This window comes from Amblyomma maculatum, chromosome 4 (genome assembly GCF_055883805.1).
Source record: "Amblyomma maculatum isolate TAMU_Amacu chromosome 4, ASM5588380v1, whole genome shotgun sequence".
In the NCBI taxonomy this organism is placed as follows: Eukaryota; Metazoa; Arthropoda; class Arachnida; order Ixodida; family Ixodidae; genus Amblyomma; species Amblyomma maculatum.
In genome coordinates this window covers 158789565-158810673 of record NC_139347.1, presented here as the reverse complement: position 1 = coordinate 158810673, position 21109 = coordinate 158789565, and the positions used below count along the sequence as shown (strand labels likewise).

At 47.9% G+C, this 21109-nt stretch overlaps 1 protein-coding gene across 21 annotated transcripts in view; it reads right to left on the bottom strand.

Annotated features, from left to right (window-relative positions):
* Positions 1-21109, bottom strand: part of LOC146193354 (uncharacterized) — a 644795-nt gene that overhangs the window by 88389 nt on the left and 535297 nt on the right. For all 21 annotated transcript variants that reach the window (XM_084602711.1, XM_084602708.1, XM_084602710.1 and 18 more), the window contains 3 exons: positions 17685-17814; positions 8804-8916; positions 7864-8014 (listed from right to left, as the gene is read on the bottom strand). In XM_084602711.1, coding sequence (XP_084458837.1) covers positions 7864-8014; positions 8804-8916; positions 17685-17814 — 394 coding nt within the window. The remainder of the gene's footprint in view (positions 1-7863; positions 8015-8803; positions 8917-17684; positions 17815-21109) is intronic.

Here is a 21109-nt window from a genome sequence, read left to right as displayed (position 1 = left end):
ATCGAAAAGCAGCCCGGGTTCCTTAAGGGGGGATACGGGTCTTTCGGACCAAAAAATCTTGAAAAAATCACTTTTTAGAAAATGTGATTTGCGAAATCAGTAGCTCTTTATCTACCTATCTGCTAAGTTTTTCATCTCTAGGGTCAGTATTTTAGTCACAATGCCAATTTATATAATCGACGTCGCCCAAATTTGGGCCGAAAACGACCCCCGAAACAACTATTTTCCGTGAGGCGTAGCTCCCATTTTGTGCGCGGCACCGTAGCCATCTTGGTCTCATTCGAAAGAGCCGCCTTTCATCTTCAAATTGCCGCCTCTGCTGTTTACATTCGCCCATTGGTCGCATAAAAAATAGCAAAAAAGAAAACATGGCATTTGCAATCCCATTCGCTTGCGGGGTGCACGTGACGATAAGGCGTCACCGCATTGGTGGAGCTGGCTGACAGCGTCTGCTCGGCGCGCCCGAGCCGCGGGGAGACCGCGGAGACGTGACGCCGGCCGCGCTTGGTTCCGAACCGCGAGGTGCGTTCACGGCAAGAATTTGTGAAAAAAATAGTTGAATAATCATCTCAAGTGATGCCCTGCCCCGGCTGTGCGTGCTCAGGCCAATGAAAATCATGCGCCGAACGATCGTGTGTACGAGCCTGAAGTAGGCCTAGTGTGTTCCCCAGCACGGGGGACTGCTACTGCCAGCGGTCGCACCCGCCACGACAGTGATAACGCAGGCCGCAGATGAGCAGAAAGATAAGCTCAAAACAGGAAAGGCTTGAACTCGCGCCAACTCCAGCAACGAAGCGGTAGACGGATTGTGTTCGTGACGATGACAGCAGCGCGACGGACAGTCCGCTTGGCGATGTGGAGTTCACGATCGTCAGATCTAAATAGTTTGCCGAGATTGGTGAAGCGTAAAACATAGGGCGGCGATATTGGCATTTAAAAAAGTGAACGGGGACAAAAAATCGCCGTCAAATTTATTCTCCAATGCGTAAACTGCGGGACACGTAGTCTTTGTAGAGCTCGCCGCGCGTTTGCGCCGATCGGACCTCGTTCATAGTTCTTAGTGAATTCACTTGCTTCCAGTGCAATGCAGAGCGCTGGGAAGCAGCAAACAGCTCCAAATTACATTTCTTCTCCGCAATAAACGTTCCTAACCGCAGTCTTGATGCGAGAACATAGCGAAACCACGTACGTAAAAAAAAAAAAAAAGAAAAGAAAAGAAAAAAAAAGAAAGAAGAAGAAGAAACGCTGCCTGCATGCGACTCGCGCAGCCGAAAAAGTGACAACTGAATGTGCTGCAACTGCATATCAAAATGAAAGGGGCGACACTTGGACGTTGGAAAGCAAATCGACTACAGTAGCCGACGGGTAATTCGGACTCCAATAATTCGGACTTGTAGGATATTTCGGACTTCAGTGAGGCACCGTCAGTCACCCCATAGAAGCGCATACATATTCGCGACGGATATTTCGGACTAATTTAAGTCCCCTGCAGGCCAAAATCTGCCATCTTATCGGCTTTTCGCCGGCGCAACAAGCGCCATCTTGGATTGAGGTGGATTGGCTCTGCAGTTGGATTGGCTTGACATGGTTTCGGTGCCCCATTTTTGCCAGGAGAGGCCCCTGCAATCTCTGCCACTTCGAGGTGGCAGTCGGATTATCATCGCCGTCAACCTGCTTTTTTCGCCAACGCTGACGCGGGCAGCTATCTCTTTGTGCTTTGTCTCATACGTCCGCCGTGTTGTCACACGAGTTTCTCCAACCGCGTCAACCGAGTGGCGCGCCGTCAATCCTTTGGCCGTTTTGTGATTGTGTCCGGCAGTTCCACCGCTCTGAACGAAAAGTGCCTCATTTTTGCGTGTTTGACGAGCGGTGTGGTGCGCACTCGGGCTGTGGACATGGCCCCGCCGGTGCTGCCGGGTCCGTCAAAGAAGCGTGGGAGCTATTCTACCATGACCCTTGAGAAAAAGGCAGCGATCATAAAGCTAGTGCTGAGTGGGCGAATGCAAGCTGACGTGGCCAAGGAGTTCGCACTGTCGAAGCAAACTATTTCGGATTACGTGAAAAATAAGGAGAAGATTTTTTCCGCCTTTGAGGCGTCCCACAGCAGCAGCCAGAAGAACGACAGGAAAGGCGACCACCCCGAATTGGAGAAGGCCTTGCTACTCTGGCTTAAAGCTGCTTTAGCAAAAAACCTTCCAGTGTCGGGCGACACGTTGAAGGAAAAGGCAGAGACCCTGGCCGTGAAAATGAGAATTGAAAAATTCAAGTTCACGGACGGATGGCTCCGCGGTTTCAAGAAGAGACACGGTGTGTCTTTTAAGAAGATGTGCGGGGAGAGCGGAGCCGCCAACCCAGCCACTGTAGCAGACTACCGTCAGACGAAGTTGAAGCCCTTGTTGAGCCAGTACAGCCCGGAGGACACCTTCAACTGTGACGAGACCGGCCTCTTCTTCAAGATGTTGCCTGACCGCACCCTCTCTTTTTCGGGTGACTCCTGTTCAGGGGGCCGCCACAGCAAGGAAAGGATAACAGTAATGGTAGGTGCAAATGCCACTGGCACTGAGAAGCTGCCACTTCTTGTGATAGGCAAATCCAAAAATCCTAGGTGTTTTAAGGGCGCGAAGAACCTTCCCGTGTGGTACTGCAGCAACTCCAAGGCATGGATCACTCATGCTTTGTTTGAAGATTACGTGCGTCGACTCGACCGAAGTTTCGAGCGGCAGGGGCGACAAGTTATTATTTTTGTTGATAACTGCGCGGCTCACGGCACCTTCGACAACCTGAAAGCCATTCGGCTCAAATACCTGCCACCAAACACCACCAGCGTGCTCCAACCAATGAACCAGGGGGTGATCAAAAACCTTAAGGTGCATTATCGGACCCGTCTTCTGCGGCGCACAGTCCTTTGTTTTGACAACGGGAAAAAGTACACCACGGATCTTTTTGCGGCGGTTAGCATGCTGGCTGACGCGTGGAAGGCAGTGAGAGCGGAAACAATTGCTAATTGCTTCAGGCACGCTGGATTCTCCGCCAATGAAGTCGATGACGTAGAAGACTGCAACGATTCTGAGCATATGACTGCAGACAGTGGTGAAGACCTCATCGTTGACCTTCGCGGGAACGGAATGGACATTCCAACGGGCTCCACGTTCCACGAGTTTGTTGAAGTGGACGACTGCCTCGATATGTGTGCGGACCTCACGGACGACGAACTTGTACGCCAGGTTCTTCAACCTGAAGACGAGTCGGACTCCGACGACGACTCGGGCGGCCTACCACAGCCATCGCTTGCACAAATTACGAACGCTGTGAACTTGCTGTCTAGCGTGTACAGCGAAACGACAACTTTGGCGCAAATACAAGCGCAAATCGTCGCCAGCAAAAGAAATTTGCCGCAAGGTAAAATCGGCGACTTTTTTAAGCCGATTTCCTCTGAATAAAGTGATTTTTTGTGCTTCACCGATTTTTCGGACTGTTCGATTATTCGGACCATTTTTCGGGTCCCTTCAAGTCCGAAAAAACGGTCGGCGACTGTACATTCCTGGAGGTTTAAAGCCATTTTAAATTGTAAATGTGTGCACTGCACCAGTGAATGTCTGTTAAATAATGCCCTGTTTCCTTTTTACTCTTTTCTCAAAACATGCATTCTCGACCAACTTGCAGTTTTGTGGCCTTAAGGGGGGACACGGCTCTTTGGCACCGAAAATCGGCCTGAAAATCGGATTTTCAATTTTTTCATTTTCGTATTCCTCGCACTATTCCGCATCTGCACGCAAATTTTCATCCTTATACCCCGCGCATTTATGAAGTTATAGCGATTAAAAAATGCAGTACCACACCCACTGCCCTTTAAATTGTGGACAAACGACACCCAATTTCGATCGCCCGGCGCATGAGAACTACGCGCTCCACCGCGGCGATTTTGGTCTCGTTCGAAAGCGCGCGTTTTCGGCTTATTTTTTCTTTCGGAAAGCAACCCTGTGCGCTCCGCCTTCCCCATAAAAAACAAACAAAAAGATAGCATGCAGCGCGCGCTAGTATTGGCCGGTTAAGGCACGTGATCAAAATGGCGTCGTTTGGTTGGTTCCGGCAAGCTAGCCCTGAAATGCGGACTCCCAGTGACGCCATTTTGTCTTTCTGCCGACCACGCTAGTGCAACGCGAGAGTCATGCCAGGCGCGAAGAAGTACCGCTCTTTGCACAAGTTCGGGCGAAAGCAACCAAAGAAACGCGTTAAGAATGCGACTTCGTTGCATACTGTGCAAGAAGCAAGTGCCAGTGCTGCGGGATTGTGTGACGATCACGTTGCGGGCGGCGACGCTTCTCCGATTCCGCTGGACAACGGCGCCGTTCTTCGTGCCGACTGCAGTCGTGTACGTATTGATACCGCGCCTGTCACTAACAGTGACATAACTCAAGTGAGTGCCCGTGAGCAGGCTACGCTTGATAGACTGGTATCGACGCCGGCACGAAAGACCGCGCTGTTCGCCAATGCAAGTGGTGCGTCCGCAGAGTCAGATGCGGACGGAACAGCCTCCTATGCGGTAATTGACCTCAGCATTGTGAATATCCTTCTGGATGCCGTGCGGTGCAAAACGTGTCGTGGATGCGTGCGTTTAATTACCAGCGACCGGAGCTATGGCCTCGCCGTAAAACTGATCGTGCTGTGCGACAACTGCGGTGAGATTGCGGCCGAGTGGAACTCGCGGAGGGTTGACGGCGAGAAAAGGTGCAATCCTTTTGAGCTGAATATTCTGGCTAGTCGAGCAATGCTGTCGACCGGTAACGGCCAGACAGCAATGAACAATATCTTTTCGGCGATGGGGTTGTCGCGGCGCGGGATGCACAACAAGACGTTTCAACGGAATCTGAAGAACACACTGCAACCCGCTGCTACCCGAGCCGCCACGACCGCTATGACACAAGCCGCGCAGGCAGTGGCGAAGGTCTACGATGACTTGTGTTTTGGGCATAGGGGGAACATTGCCGTGTGCTACGACGGCACATGGATGACGCGCGGACACTCATCACATATAGGCGTCGGTGCCGTGGTGGAACTCTTCACTGGTTACGTGCTTGATTATGTGGTGTTGTCAAACTTTTGTCTGGGCTGCGAAATTGGTCCCAAGCCAAACACTGACGGCTACGAACTTTGGAAATCACGCCACCAGTGCCAAAAAAACACCAACTCCAAGGCTGGTCAAATGGAAGTAGAGGCTGGCAAAATTCTGTTTGAAAGATCTCTGCAGCGCCACAACATGCGCTACACAACCATGCTATGCGATGGGGACAGTCGCACGTTCAGTGCTCTTAAAGATGCTGCAATCTATGGCTACATTGAAATAGTCAAAGAGGACTGCATAAATCACGTGCACAAGCGTATGGGAGCAGCTTTGCGCAACCTCTTGCAGAGACACAAGGGTGCAGGGAAGCAAAGTCTTGGCGGCAGAGGAAGGCTGACAGCTGATCTAGTTGACAAGCTGGCAATATATTATGGCCGAGCGCTTCGATCAAATGTAGGTGATGTGGATGCCATGCAGCGAGCTGTGATGGCGACATATTACCACATCACATCTACTGATGACTGCCCCAAACACAGTTTGTGTCCTACCGGTGAGAAGTCATGGTGCCGCCACAACGCTGCAAAGGCAAAAGAGGAGCCTGCACCAAAGCACAATTACAGTCTGCCAAGAGATGTGGCTGATGCTCTTTTGCCTGTTTATAGTCGTTTATCAGAGAAGAGCCTGCTGCAGAGGTGCATTCGGGGGAAGACCCAGAACTCGAACGAAAGCTTCCACTCGGTCATCTGGACCTTGATCCACAAAGAGCGGCACTCATCACTGTTTGCTGTGGAAGCAGCCACAGCAGAAGCTGTGCTGCGCTTCAATGCCGACTGCAAGCATACAGCAGCAGCAATTCTGCAAGAATGCAGTACAAATGTGACAGCAACTGGGTCCAGGAGAGCTGAAGAAAAGGACTTGCACCGTAGCGTACGTTCTGCAAAGAAGCGGGCGGCTTCGCTTGGCGTTGCTAAAACAGAAAAAAGAAAACACCGCGACAGCATGCACCCCGACTATGCTCCTGGTGCATTTTAATAGCATGAGGTCTTTGGGGTTGCCCTTCCTGATTAAATGCCGTGAGGCTTGAGTGCTTCCGACAATCCCCCAATTTTGGTAGTGTTGCATTTTTTAAAGATCAATATCTCCGGTCCTGTTCTTGCTATTGCTTTAAAAATTTTTTTTCTAGAAAGGGAATCCTGCGAGTCTCATGAAACCAAGGTAAATGCAGTGACGACAAAAGAAAATTTGCTGAGAAGGTTATGTTGTCTTCGGTACCCAAATGGAATTTTCCTTTCAAGCGTTTCCTATTGCGTAACTTTGGCTCAAATTGGCATAGGCCATTAATTTTCGCTTCAGATCACTTTCCACCTGTTTCTGATCTTGTTGACATATCAATCATTGACATAATTTACACCTACATGCTGTGAAGTGTTTTTCCTCGTTTTCTCAAAACTGCAATTTTGAGGGTGCTGCAATTTTGGAGGAGAGATATCTCTTAGTCTATTTGTGCTATAGCTCTCATTCTTGTCTTGTTAGAAAGAGAATACCTTCGACAGTGCCGTAGGACAAAAATATGTACAGTTATTATGCGGCAACATTTACCGAATTAATTATCAATCTTAGGTGCCAACCTGGGCTTTTATTCATAAAAGTTTGACTTATTGTAACTTTGGTTCAAATTCTTCTACCACGTTAATTCATGACTAGCGGCACTCTATGATCCTTCTAGATCACTCTGGCAGGGCTATTCTCCTCATGCCATAAAGTGTTTAGTAATTAACTCACCTCCAAACGAAGAACATGAATTAGGGATTATTTTGAAAGCTATTTCATCTACAAGAAAACTAATCAGATATTTGAAATCAGCATGCAAAAGTACATTAATGGTGCAAGTTTCAGTCAGATCCACCCATAAATAAGGAAAAAAGTTTTAAGAGGGGTGTCCCCCCTTAATATCTCGGCACCTATTGCTGATAGAGTAATAATTTCTTTTTCAGCATGACGCCACATATGTGGAGCACACAATGTTGCAAGTAGATTTTTTAATTTCTTGTTCAAAATTCTTAAAATTGCTTTTTTTTGTGACCTTTATATGCTATATTTTGACCTTTGAACTTTGTTATGCAATAAAACAAGAAATAATTGCTTAATCAAAAAACTGCTTGCAACATTGTGTTCCTCATTCTTTCTAGTGTCCAGCAATGAGTTCACCTGAAGTTTTTCTTCAGTGATCATTTTGTAATTGTTTATAAGAATTAGACTAATTGATGTAATTATCTCATGAAATAATTGGATCGCAAAATAAATAATTGCAGTTTTGGAATCTGCATAAAAAACTACACAAACCCACCAAGTTGCATCAATTTTGATTGGTAAATAACGAAAATAGTTTCAAGACCAGTGTCCCCCTTTAATGTGCACCGCCTGAATCGAAAAGCAGCCGCCACGACCGGGATTCGATTCCTCATCCTTCGGCACATTGGTCGAGTGCCCAAACCACTGCGCCACCTTGGCAGGGCAGTTCATTAGGGTCCCAGACACTCTCAAGCTGCTTAATTGTAGCTGTGTGTCTGGGGTCCATCCCTGCAGAATGTACGCGAAGGGCATATAAAAATATTTGCAACAGGCGCATGTCACAGATGGCAGCAGCTGTCAAGCACACACGCACCTTCCCTTCGCCGGCACTTCACACAACCGGATAGCGACAGCATATCCAAAGTGTGAGCCTGTAGCCAACAAACTTTTGCCTCTCCTCAGAGGGGGCGCGCGACACCTTGTGAAGAAAGGTGGATTTGCAGTCTCACCGTATGATGGAGTGGGTGGCCATGACGAACTCGGGCTCACTCGTGACCTGGTTGTAGTTGAAGCGCTTGCTCTTGGTCTGCACCAGCAGAGACTTGTCGGGCGTCACCTGAAGCCGGTAGATGGCGCTCGTGTGCTGGCCCTGCTGCAGGGCTGCAAAAGCAGTTTCACAAAAAGTGAGGCATGCATTGTACCTTTTCACACACACTATACAATCAGAAGCAAGGTTCCCAACAAACCCTTTGAGTGTCAAACATCTTCGAAACAAATTTACCCCCCAAGGTCAAATGTATTACCGGTGATTTTAAAGCAAACCTGTCAAGGTAAAAATAAACCAGCGAAAAATATACAAGCAAGGTACTACAGTCATAGCATCAATGAAACCAAGTAAACGGGGGAGCACTGACATGCCGTGAGCATCAATAAGCTGAGAGAGCACCAACAAAGATAAAACTCAAGCTCCACAGGCCTTCGCTAGCATCCGAACAAGGATAGGGATCAACCTGAGCATTTCCGTCGTGATCGCACAGAGAAAACGAAACCCTGAGGGCGTACCGCCAGTGTGCAACAGAATGGTCACGGTCAGTTTTTGCAACATGGTACGCATAGCCAATTTTTAACATCTGCGAGTAAGCGAGTCTCTTCCGAAGGGCATGAAATTTTAAATACAAGCTCAGCGCATGTACGCATACAACCTCGGGGGACGGAGCTCAGCGGCAGTATTCATGTGGCGACACACTAAAATGGTTAATAAGCAAACCCTCAGCCAAGCCCTGAACAGTGGCAAGCTATGCACAGCACTTTGCGAAGTGCTGCACGCAGCTTCAGCCCGTGTAGTAAGCCGAAGCACATGCTCCCACAGAAATATGCCACAAGAGTTTAGAAGGTGGCCCTTCCTAACTACATGAGAGCTCACAACAGTCACAAGGCAGAGCTTCTCACCCTCTTTAAGATGCTGATCCAACTTGAGGAGGTCCCTGGAATCGCAGAGCTCCTGGATCACCCTTCCAACGAGGGACTTGTTGAGGTACTGGCTGTACGTAGAAGACACACCACTGCAACAGTCACAGGCGGAGCCAATTAGGTCACCAAGTTACAGGCAGCGAGCAAGGGTACAGATGCACAATGGCAAAACGAAGATGGAAAGCCTTTACAGCCCCCCCCCCCCCCCCCCCCCCCCACCCCCACCCGCAACATTCCTTCCAATCCCCACCATTCACCCTTCCTACCCTGTACCCATGAGGGGATGTAATAACCGAGGTGTTCCTATGCATGGCGAGGCTGCCTTTACCATTCCATTAGCCTTTCAGTCAAAAAGAAAAAATACAGAATACCGTGAAACCACTGTGTAATGGACCTACGTGCCACGAGTTCCACAATATTGAAGTTTTTAAATTTCACAATGCCGGCCCCTGCACGAAGTTTCACGATACTAAAACATGATCTAACGTGAGAGGAGTGTCCGTGATCACAACGAGAGACTGCATTTGATACAATATGTAATGCCTGTGCGCCAACGCGCATCTAGGTGGCAAATACAGCAGTCTGCATTGCTTTCGCTTTCGGTAAGCGGTATCAAAAAAACAACAGGACAAAGAAAGAGAAGACATGGTACAAGCAGTGTGCGCCCACAGCCGTCGTGCAGCTGCTTGCAAGAACCCAGCCGATAGCTCTTGCACATTGGTAGTGTGAGATAAGGGGAGCACTGGCCACACAAGCCAGAGTTTGTTTCCTCGGGGGGCAGAATGAGAGTGGGAACTGCATTAAGATGCAGATGCCTCCTCGCCCGGTAGCAGCACAATACCGTGCACGGCCAGCGACCATTTTTTCGAACTCTGCGGGACCCAGGAAATGGTTGGAATAATCGAACAGGCCCAAAACTAAACTTCAAAAAAGAAAATCACTTTTCTGTGAAAAAACAATTTGGCAAATCATGAACTTTGCGCCTCTGATGGTTCGATTATATGCCGATAACAGCGAGTTAAAAGTCATTATAGCATATCGCGATCTGCTACTGTAACCTGCTTCCGCGCGACGCCGATGCACACGCTAGCTCGATCCAATATGGCAAGGGTGGTCACCAGTGCACGCATGCTAACTGGTGCTGCCGTGGCTGGAGTGCACACCGCTGGAAAGCATGTGACCCACTCAAGGCGGTCACCACGTATGCTGTGGTGACCTGTAGAAGCGGATCATGCTAAACTGTAAAGGCCCGTTTACACTAGGCCAATGCGATACCGACGTCGGTGCTCAGCGGGTCGGTCGACCGATACCATTGCTGATGCACCTGTCTGTCCCACTAGGCCGACAAAGACGCCAGCACGACAAATAACCGCGTGCCATCATAGTGTGACAAGTTTTCAAGCCAACAACGGCGACGAAACGTGTCGGCAGACGGTCGCCCGATCACTCCCCGGCAGATCGGTGAGCGAAAATGAAATGCAGACGAACAACGCACGGTGTACAGCTGCGCTTCCCTCCGTCGTATACATGCCAAAATTAAGCAGGGAAGGATGGCGTTTGATATGTTCACACTTCTACACTAGCGGGTGGTGCTTTTTTCATTGAATACGAGTCGGCGCCTAGTCTTCTAAGGCGAGTAGGCCTAGCGAGCCCGCAGAATTCGTGTGCGTGATTTCGACGAACATGGAGCGCAGATCAACATGTTTTAGCAAGTGCAAACGGTTATCGAGGGTAGTTTTGGTTGTAGTGACCTGAGATAGATGTTTGCTTTTATCATGGGACGCCAGTATAAAAAGCGGTAAGCGCCGATATGACCCGCTCTGTCGAGCAATGTTGAGGGCAGCTGGTAGCAGTCGGCGGCAGCACTCATGAGACACAAATAGCGTCATTTTAATTTATGCAAACGACAGCCGAACATACTTCCGGTTAAAGCGAATTAGAATCAATTACTGATGGCATCGAAGAAAGCGGATACAATTAGCAGGAAGCGCCGCACTCATGCAATATCAACAACCTAAACCCAAACATTTTTCATGCGGTATGTCGCCTCATTGGCGCTTCTTACGGAGCTATCGCATGGCGTAAATGTGTAATGTTGCAGCTTGAGTGCCAGAAGAGGAAATACAGTCGCCGACCGTTTTTTCGGACTTGAAGGGACCTGAAAAATGGTCCGAATAATCGAACAGTCCGAAAAATCCGTGAAGCACAAAAAATCACTTTATTCAGAGGAAATCGGCTTAAAAAAGTCGCCGATTTTACCTTGCGGCAAATTTCTTTTGCTGGCGACGATTTGCGCTTGTATTTGCGCCAAAGTTGTCGTTTCGCTGTACACGCTAGACAGCCAGTTCACAGTTCACGCTAGACAGTTCACGCTAGTTCACGCTAGACAGCAAGTTCGTTCTTCTGGCTGCTGCTGTGGGACGCCTCAAAGGCGGAAAAAATCTTCTCCTTATTTTTCACGTAATCCGAAATAGTTTGCTTCGACAGTGTGAACTCCTTGGCCACGTCAGCTTGCGTTCGCCCACTCAGCACTAGCTTTATGATCGCTGCCTTTTTCTCAAGGGTCATGGTAGAATAGCTCCCACGCTTCTTTGACGGACCCGGCAGCACCGGCGGGGCCATGTCCACAGCCCGAGTGCGCACCACACCGCTCGTCAAACACGCAAAAATGAGGCACTTTTCGTTCAGAGCGGTGGAACCGCCGGACGCAATCACAAAACGGCCAAAGGATTGACGGCGCGCCACTCGGTTGACGCGGTCGGAGAAACTCGTGTGACAACACGGCGGACGTATGAGACAAAGCACAAAGAGATAGCTGCCCGCGTCAGCGTTGGCGACAAAAGCAGGTTGACGGCGATGACAATCCGACTGCCACCTCGAAGTGGCAGAGATTGCAGGGGCCTCTCCTGGCAAAAATGGGGCACCGAAACCATGTCAAGCCAATCCAACTGCAGAGCCAATCCACCTCAATCCAAGATGGCGCTTGTAGCGCCGGCGAAAAGCCGATAAGATGGCAGATTTTGGCCTGCAGGGGACTGAAATTAGTCCGAAAAAACAAACTTTCGAAATATCTGTCGCGAATATGTATGCGCTTCTATGGGGTGACTGACGGTGCCTCACTGAAGTCCGAAATATCCTACAAGTCCGAATTATTGGAGTCCGAATTACCCGTCGGCTACTGTACTCAAGTAAAGTAGAGCCCTTTTGCAATGGAAACGAGCAGTGTGTATGTATGTGCACACATGTAGAGTGCAGCAGCGATGACATTCCCTCGTTCCTAGTCATCGGCGCATTCCCGGAAACATTTCTCACTCGCACGGGAAATGAAAAAGCTTTTACTATTGTCTTGAAGTATTCATTTAGCGAATGCACAAGCCAGTTGGTGAACAAGCGGTAAAGGCGAACAGCAAATATCGAAATCAGTAGGCCCGGGGTCCGCAGCAGATGACCCTCCAGTTAGAACATATCGACGAGTGATGCTTTTGTCATGTCCATGCCACTTAACGACATACTGTAATGCAGGTCATGCGCATGCTGCGAATGAATGCACATGCCGCACAAAGCAATAATGTTACGTTTCCATGGTTAACAATGGTAGCGATAAGAGTAAGGTGGAATTCGGGAAAAAAGCGAGCGAAACGAGAGCCTCCATGAATGCACAGACACCTCTCCCCCTTTCACTCTTCCCCAAGGGCGGCCGATGATGCTCACGCTCCATTTTCACTCCAATTGCATGATCTTTGTAGGCTACCACGACAACAACGAGCTGTCCCTAACTGCCACAAGTCCGTCCTAATGACTGCTTCGCCTAGCTTTCCCGGCTGTGCAAGACCGATTGTTTTCGATAATATTACTGCTCTCGTCTATGTCATGCCAAGAAAACTAGCCTTCGGCCATAAAAACAATCTCCACAGAATTGTTGGTGCCAAATTTTCTGTGGTGTCCGAAATATTGTTTGGCACCAATATTTCGGACACCGTTGAGTCCGAAATATTGGTTGCGAAAACATACACATTCGTAAGGGTTGCGTGGGTGTTCCTAAATGAGGTCCGAAATACTGTGCAAGTCCAAATCATTGGAGTCTGAACACTCGGTCAAGTACTGTATTCTCCTCTAGCTTGCCCACAGTGCCTACAATAGACTAACTCTCCAACGCCGCTACCCCTCCCTGCTTTGCTCGTAGATGCGTTGTGCGAGCCACGGCAAAGGTGGATGTTGCTGCTGAAGCTACGTCACGCCCTCAGCATGAGCACAAACCATTTCGATACTTCTATACCGTTAAGTAATGGGAATTTACTCTAACCACTCTCAAGGTCGTTTTACGTACATTCAATTCTTATTTTGATCTATGTTATGCACTGGAATTTGTGGTGACGCGAAAACTTAATGTAAAGAAAACCTAGATATGACAAAAAAAAAAAACTGCAGACTTCATCATCAACATCAGCCTGACTATACCCACTGCAGAGCGAAGACCTCTCCCATATTTCTCCAATTAACCCGGTTCTGTGCTAGCTACATCCACTTGACCTTTGCGAACTTCTAACTTCATCTGCCTACCCAACTTTCTGCCGCCCCTACTACGCTTTCCTTCCCTTGGAATCCAGTTTGTTACCCTAAGTGACCATCGGTTATCCTCTCTTCGCATTACATGTCCTGCCCATGCCCATTTCTTCTTCCTATCCACTAGAATGTTAGTAACTTGAGTTATTTCTCTGACCCACTCTGCACGCTTCTTATCTAATGTTACCCCTACCATTTTTAGTTCTATAGCCCTCTGCGTTGTCCTCAACTTAAGTAGAACCCTTTTGGTTAGCCTCACATTTCAGCCCCATAGGTGAGTACAGGTAAGATGCCACATACTTTCCTCTTGAGCGATACCGGTAACACTTTTGTTAAGACCGGTCAATCGTACTGAATCGTACAAGAATACAATTTTAAAATACAAGAATACAGCCAGCTACAGACATGCAAAGCTAGTGCAAATGTGACACGTACATGTTCAAGACAGCAGGTTGTTTTTGCAAAACTTGGGGACGCATGTGCCAAATAAAAATTCTTTTCGCAGACATTTTTCAGCCTTACAGACCATAGCTCAAATAGCGCAACAAATCTGCAATGAGTATGTTTACTGATAATTAGACAGGACACAGTCTCGTGTTGCCTAATAACCCCAACCTTATCATTAACTTGCTTTCACAGAGGATGTCAGTGGCAAGACATTCATTCTCTCTCCCTCTCTCTCAATTCTCAGGATGTGTTTACAGAACTTAAATAATACCTCACCAAATTATGCGAAGGAGTACATCCTACATTTCAACACAAACTGGCCATTAAAGCTCACTGAGAAAGCGGATGTTTCTTTAAAATGTAGCAGTTTAATCACACAGCCATTTGACTGCAACTCGTGACGACAAGAATGAAAGGGACTGTGTGGTCACTGCTTGGAGGTGGCGAAAGGCGGTGTAACCCAGCGGCAGAAATTTGAGAGAGAGAGAGAGAGAGAGAGAGAGAGAAAGAGAACCCGTTTCTCAACATTGCCACAGTTCCTTATGTGAATATGACCAGCGGCGGTGATTTTTTAATTTCTTCTCTGACCTTTACTAATTAAAAAAAAAAAAAGAAAGAAAGTAAGTTACCGTTTTCAGCCCCAATCATGCATTTGTCCCACATGTCGCTTAACTCTTTCATTACCGCGGGAAAATGGCCGTTTTTCATAGGTCTCAAAAGAGTTTTTTGCCAGTACTGTGAAAGCTCGTTAATTCGGCAAACTCGACGTGCATGCGAGGTCCCTCCAATTATACATAGGCAAAACACTCGTTAATTCAACCAAATTTTGCCATGCGTCGGTTAATTCGACGTAGCTCCATAGTCCCGTAGCCTGAAATTTCGCGTTTCACTGCGGAAGGGGTAAAAAAACAAAGAAAAAACACGGCCAAGAGCGGCGCTAGTGTGAAGCTGAAAAAAAAAAGGGCAGCGTACGCCATCCGCACTGTCATCGCCATCAGCAGAATGATGCGATGGGAGCGAGGTCAGCCGGAAGTTTGTTCTTTACTAGCCCTACCTTCGCGCAGTGGAGTCGTCGAGCTTCGCCTCAGCGTGTGTCGTCGCCACGTGCTTTTTGCATCTACGGTCACGCTTCACCTACGTGTTTACTGTGCTGCGTGTGTGCATAAAGTGCTGTGCCTGCGCATCTTGACGCTGAGTGCTGCTGCGATGGCGACACCAGCAAAGCGGCCGAAGTATGAAGCGAAGGACCTGGCCACAAAAGCGCAAATATTGAAGGCGATCAAGGACGGCGTTTCACGCCAAGACGTGATGAACAAGTATGGAATGAAGAGGACAACCTTGGCCACGTATGTCAAAAATGAAAAGAGCATCTTGGAGACGTTCGACAGTGAAAGCTTCAGTACTAAAAGCAAAAGACTGCGGACGGCGGCCCACCCGGAGCTTGAAGAAGCCATACTGCATTGGATCACAAACGAACGAGAGGCCTATCTCCCTGTGAGTGGACCACTAATGTGTGCACAGGCTGAAAGATTCGCCGCAAGAATGAATGACGCAGATTTTAAAGCCTCCGAAGGTTGGCTCGCTTGTTTTAAGAGCCGGTACAATCTCACGTTCAAGAATGTGTGTGGCGAAAGAGCTGCCGCGAGCGAAGAAGCAATCGAGGAGTGGCGGACCAACCACCTGCTTGAACATCTGGCTGCGTATGACGCGAGAAACATACTCAACGCTGACGAAACAGCACTGTTCTTTAAAGCTCTCCCGGACAAGACGATAACTTTCAAAGGTGACCCGTGCACAGCAGGAAAACGCAGCAAGGAAAGTAACTATTCTACTTGCCGCCAACATGACGGGAACAGAGCGGTTGCTGCTCTTAGTGATTGGAAAGGCGCAGAAGCCTAGATGCTTGAAAAACACGAGAAACCTTCCTGTTAATTATCACACTAACAGGAAGGCTTGGATGACATCCAGCATTTTTCAGACGTGGCTGCATCAGCTTGACCGGCGTTTTGGAATGGAGAAGCGCAAGGTCCTCATGGTTAGATAATTGCAGTGCTCACTGCAAGGTGTCGGGCCTTGAATGGATCAAGCTGGTGTTTCTCCCACCTAATACAACCTCAGCCCTGCAACCCATGGATCAGGGAATAATTCAGTTCGTGAAATGCAAATACAGAAAGCACGTCTTGCAGCGCATGCTTCTGTGTATGGAAGCGGGGAAGAAATACGAGCTTACGCTCCTCAGCGCTATAAACATTCTGGCTCATGAATGGACCAAGACGCCTCCAGAAGTGATCGCTAACTGCTTCAGGCATAGCGGTTTTGTATCACCGGACTGCCGTGCAGAGACACTGCCATTTGAGATGGCTGACGCAAACGCAGAGGACGACAGCTGTTTTGACAATGTCTTGCCTTCTTCTGTGCAGCTTGCTGGTTACATCACCATCGATGATGGCGTCGCAGTCGCCGGACAGCTGACTGAGGACGACTTAATTCAGGAAGTTAAAAGTACCGGCACAACGATTCATCAGAATATGATTGCGAACAGCTGGCCCCGCCGTCGAAGCGCACGGTTAAAGCCGCAGAAGCGCTGTCCATTCTGGAAGACTTCTGCGAACAGATTACCGATGGTGCGCATGCCACGGAGCATCTGGCAGCGATTAGCGCTATTGTCGCCGGTCAAGTTCGCCCGAAAAAACAGATGGTGATAATTAACTTCTTTACCAAATAAAGGTGTGTCATCCAGAGGCTCATTTCGTTTTTTCTTTTTTTTCGTTCGATAATTCGACAGTTGGATAATTCAACAATTTTTCATGGTCCCGTCGATGTCGAATTATTGAGCTTTTACTGTACAAATAATACTGCAGCACAAGTTGTAGCATACAAAACTTCTCATAATTATTGCTCTTTCCAAAAACATAACAGCAAGAAATGTATTGGGAAAACAAAAAAAAATCGAAAAATTGCCCCTTTTGCAGCCAAGTTGACAAAAATAAGAGTAAAGGCACGATATCTACAAAGGCATTACTAACAAAGAAAATTTAATATATATATCTTGAAGATGAATGACCCAGGAACTGTGTAAAATAATAAAATAACTATCTGTATGACGCTGTTCTTCAGCTACATAAGAAAAAGCTACAGGTGGAAACAGTCATTTCTCGCACCATGCAGTGAAGCAGTTCGTAGTTCTTGTGGAGCACCAAACCAATACTGCTGCAAACTGGCTGTAAAGGCAGGGTATACATGTTGGACATGCAGCGGACCTTCAGGAATGCGTTTTCGTAGAATAAAACCAGCGCACTCAAGGGTCAAAGCTCACTAGTAAAAAGCTGGAGCCATTTTCAGGTAATTATCACCACTCAACACAGTTGCATAACAAAACCGACAATATGGTTCAATATTTGACTAGCTGGAAGTCTTCTGATCACAAACATTTATGTTAATGCTGCATTACCACGAGTGGCAGGGTTTTTTTTTTTTCTTCCAAGCGGAGCCGCCATGCCCTTTTTCGCAACAACATATGCACATTAGTCCTCAAAAAAGTTTATCAAAAATCAGTATGTCGTCAGAAGGGGAAAATTTAAATTGGTTCTAGAAGTGCAGTGCCTAGACTAGCCACAGGGTGGCGCTAGATTCCAACATGTCGAATTCGGCGATTTAAAGCATTGATCACCAGTGATAGATTTGGATAGTCATGGTAACGAAAGAAGTAATGAAAACTCGAGGGCCAGACGACTGAAATTTGCAAGGAATTGCACATTTTAAGAGGTGCAACTTTTTTCCACGCGTGCAGGTTCCCAAACAGATCCCAGCAGATAATTTAAAAAAAAAAAAAAAGCCCTCGTATACCCACCTGGTGTCCACAGCAAGAATTTTGCCACTGAGGTCGAGGCGTGTCGTGAACTGCTCCACACCTAAAGAGGCTGGAATTTTCTCGTTCGCGGGGATACGGCGGGCCACACAGACCAGGCAGTTTTGCACTTCTGCAAGAAGGAAGGACGGAAAAAGGGGATTTCTTTTGTTAACAACACCAAACAAGCTTCAAGCACAAAGCCCAAGCAGACCTGGTCAAACTAAGCACTGCATATTTACTGATTTCTCGTATGTGCAAGAGGAGGCAGGGACCAAAAGGCTACGAGAAAGCTTAACAAAGGGACCCCCCATCCCCCCCAAAATTTATATCCGCTTTACAACAACAAACTGCAATAAAGAATAGAACAGTTGTATTTTGCAAACACTAAGGACAGTCTATACAAAATTTCATAGTCACACAGCATTGACAGATGAAGCAATGCCCTGCACAAGCAGCAAGGTTGCTTGAGAATAAGAAACAAAGAAAACAGTGTTTCTAAAATTTGAACAAACATGGGTAAATGAGATTTTTTTTTTTTTTTAACTGTCAACAAATACAGCATAAGTAATTGCAAAATAGGAAGCTTCCTTAAAATTCCTCTGCAGTGTATGTGGGTCCCTGCATGGCCTCCAAAAAGTGTCCTTGGTGCAAGCTTTCGTCGCCATATAGCAGTGGTGGGATTTGGCCACAGTCGTTTCTTTAGCCGACATCCTTGAGACTCTTAGACAGTCATGTGCATTACTCAATAATAGAGACGTGTTTGCTCCAACCTCTACACGTATCTGCGTAACTTCCTCCATCAGCGCAAAGGTTCATTTCGCCTAGGCTCTACTCCCACCCCTTCCACACCTTTCAATCTGACCCGGGGCACTCCACAAGGAGCTGTCCTCTCTCCGACTCTATTCAACCTTGGCATGTGCGCCCTCGCACAGCAACTCGCGAGCATAGCCAATCTGCACCATATTTTTTATGCGGACGACATCACTCTCTGGTGCACCTCAGGATCGCCTGGAGACATAGAGACCACAGTTCAGCAAGGTCTCGACATTACTTTCCGCATTTCATTCTAAGGCCGGCCTGAGTCCCGCACCGGAGAAGTCGGAACTCCTTCTCCTCACCCACACCAATATCAGCGCACATACAACAGCCTTATCTCTCTCACTTTGAACTCGCTACCCATCCCCGCCGTCTCAAGCTGTTGCATGTTAGACCATGCCACTTTATTCGCACAAATACGTGCAGGCTCTCAACCAAGCTCTTCCTACCCATCATACGGTCACCCATCTTGTCCGCAGTGTAGTCAGACAGCACTGCGGCCTCCATGAGAGGCTCAGGCCTGTCGTCTTGTTCAAGCCCTCGCACTCAATAAAATTTTCTATTATGCTCCATATCTTTCTCTAACGCAAACTCAGATAGACAAATTGGGATCCGCTCTACACACCCTCTACTTTCAATACAAACTTCTACACAATGTCTCTATGACACTGGCTTAACCACTGTGACCGTCAACTTGCTCGCCTGTCCTCTACACAGCAAGACAGATGGATCCTTTCCCAGGCTCAAATTGATCCCATGCCCATTGCACTTCAGGTTCCTGGGCACCCATACGTCTCCAACCTTTGTATAGCACCAATTCCTTGCAATATGTCCCCAATCCTTCAACCTGGACGCAGGCAAGCCCAGGCTGCCCGACACATGCCGCATGTACACAGTCACACTGTAGCGTGCACAGACGCCTCCATAGTCGGATCCCTGGGTGCTGCAGCCCAAATCATACATTCCACTCTTTCCCTGATCCTCTCTATTCTACCAGTGATACATACCTAGACCTGCTAGGCATTACTACCTTGGAGATTCTCTCGATTATGCATGCTGTCCAGGAATTCACTAATCTTCCTCCGACCCAACAATATGTTGTGTACACTGATTCCCAGGCCACCTTTCATGCCTCTCAAAAGAGAACCATAGCCCCAAATATACACGCTGACCTAGATATGGCGCTTTTTGATCTGAAGCCTCATACATTCACATTGAGATGGATACCCGGGCATTCAGGGATTGCTGGAAATGAGCTGTGTAGTCAGCTAGCACGCGAAACTATTAACCGGGCTCCAGAGATCCTCTGGTCCAGCCCATTGTTGTGTGACGAGGATCTTCTGATTGGGAAAGCCATATCGCAATCCTACCTAGAATTCAGGCAGGAGCTCGCCATTCTCCCTGCCCAACACCCCCGTCTTTCTGTTTCCCGGGCTCATACCCTTTGCAAAATTCAAACACTCATTGCACCAGCAAGATTGTACTTATACCAGTTCCGCTCTGACCCGTCGTGCCCCAACTGCCCTGAGCTTTATGTAGATCTTGCACACTGCCTCTTCTACTGCCCTGTCGCCGTCCGATCTCTTTTCTACCCCACTTCCCTCATCCCCAGTCCTCTCCTGGCATACCTGGCTGGCTTCTCCTTGCGAAGAGGACCAGCTAGGCCTGGTGTGGCAGGCGAACTTCAATTTGAGCGGTTGATTTCTGCTCCAAAATAAAGTGCTTTTACTACTACTTACTACTACTCAATAATAACCATTCCTGAGAAAGGATACCCAGCTTCTCCAAAACTTGCTCAAAGCCTGCATGTCCCTGATTGGACCAGAGCGCGGCAGTTCTTGCCGAAGTATGCAGAGTGTGTGAGGCAAACCTAGTTTTGGGGCAGTGTTCAAAACTTGCAAGTTATAGAGATTCGGCCGAATTTTGTGCCTTGCCCTGCATGCATCTGGAGAGGAGCTTTTCACCTGCGAGCCTTTCACAGATGAAGCATTTGCACGATTCACACCATTGCAGCGTCGGCTTCCATGACATGAGATGAACACTCAGTCGTCTTTTCACAAACTGGGCCATGGAAGGCTTGCCATATCTCCGCCTCTTCATCCTCGCAGGGTCTGTGTCTACTGCAAGTCACAGTAGACACAAACCCCGAACTTCGAGGTCCAAGCAATGTCCGTGTCCATTGAAATCACAGTACATAGACGGCTATGGCCCTCGTGTCCTCTCCTTTTGCCTTGTTCCGTTGAACATGACAACAAGGTCAGTGCGTCCAGTTTGATCTGCTGTCATCTTTATATCCAGCTGCACATTAGCTGCAGCAACTTCTCTAGTGGCAATGCGTACCTTATTGGCGATGGCATTGATGCTCTTGTGATGCATAAATTATGAACGCCAAGAATAGAACAAAACTTAAGTAGCTGCCCAACTCCTATCGCGCTCGAGGCAAGCACAGTTATCACATTTACTGCAAAGCTGTTCCATGAGCTACCGCTTCCATCTTCCTTGCATGATCTCACTTTGGCATTTGCGGCAGTCGACGGAGTACGACTAAAGGAACACATGTCGATAAAAGCACCGAAGCGATGCATGCATCCTTTTGGCAGCATGATGAA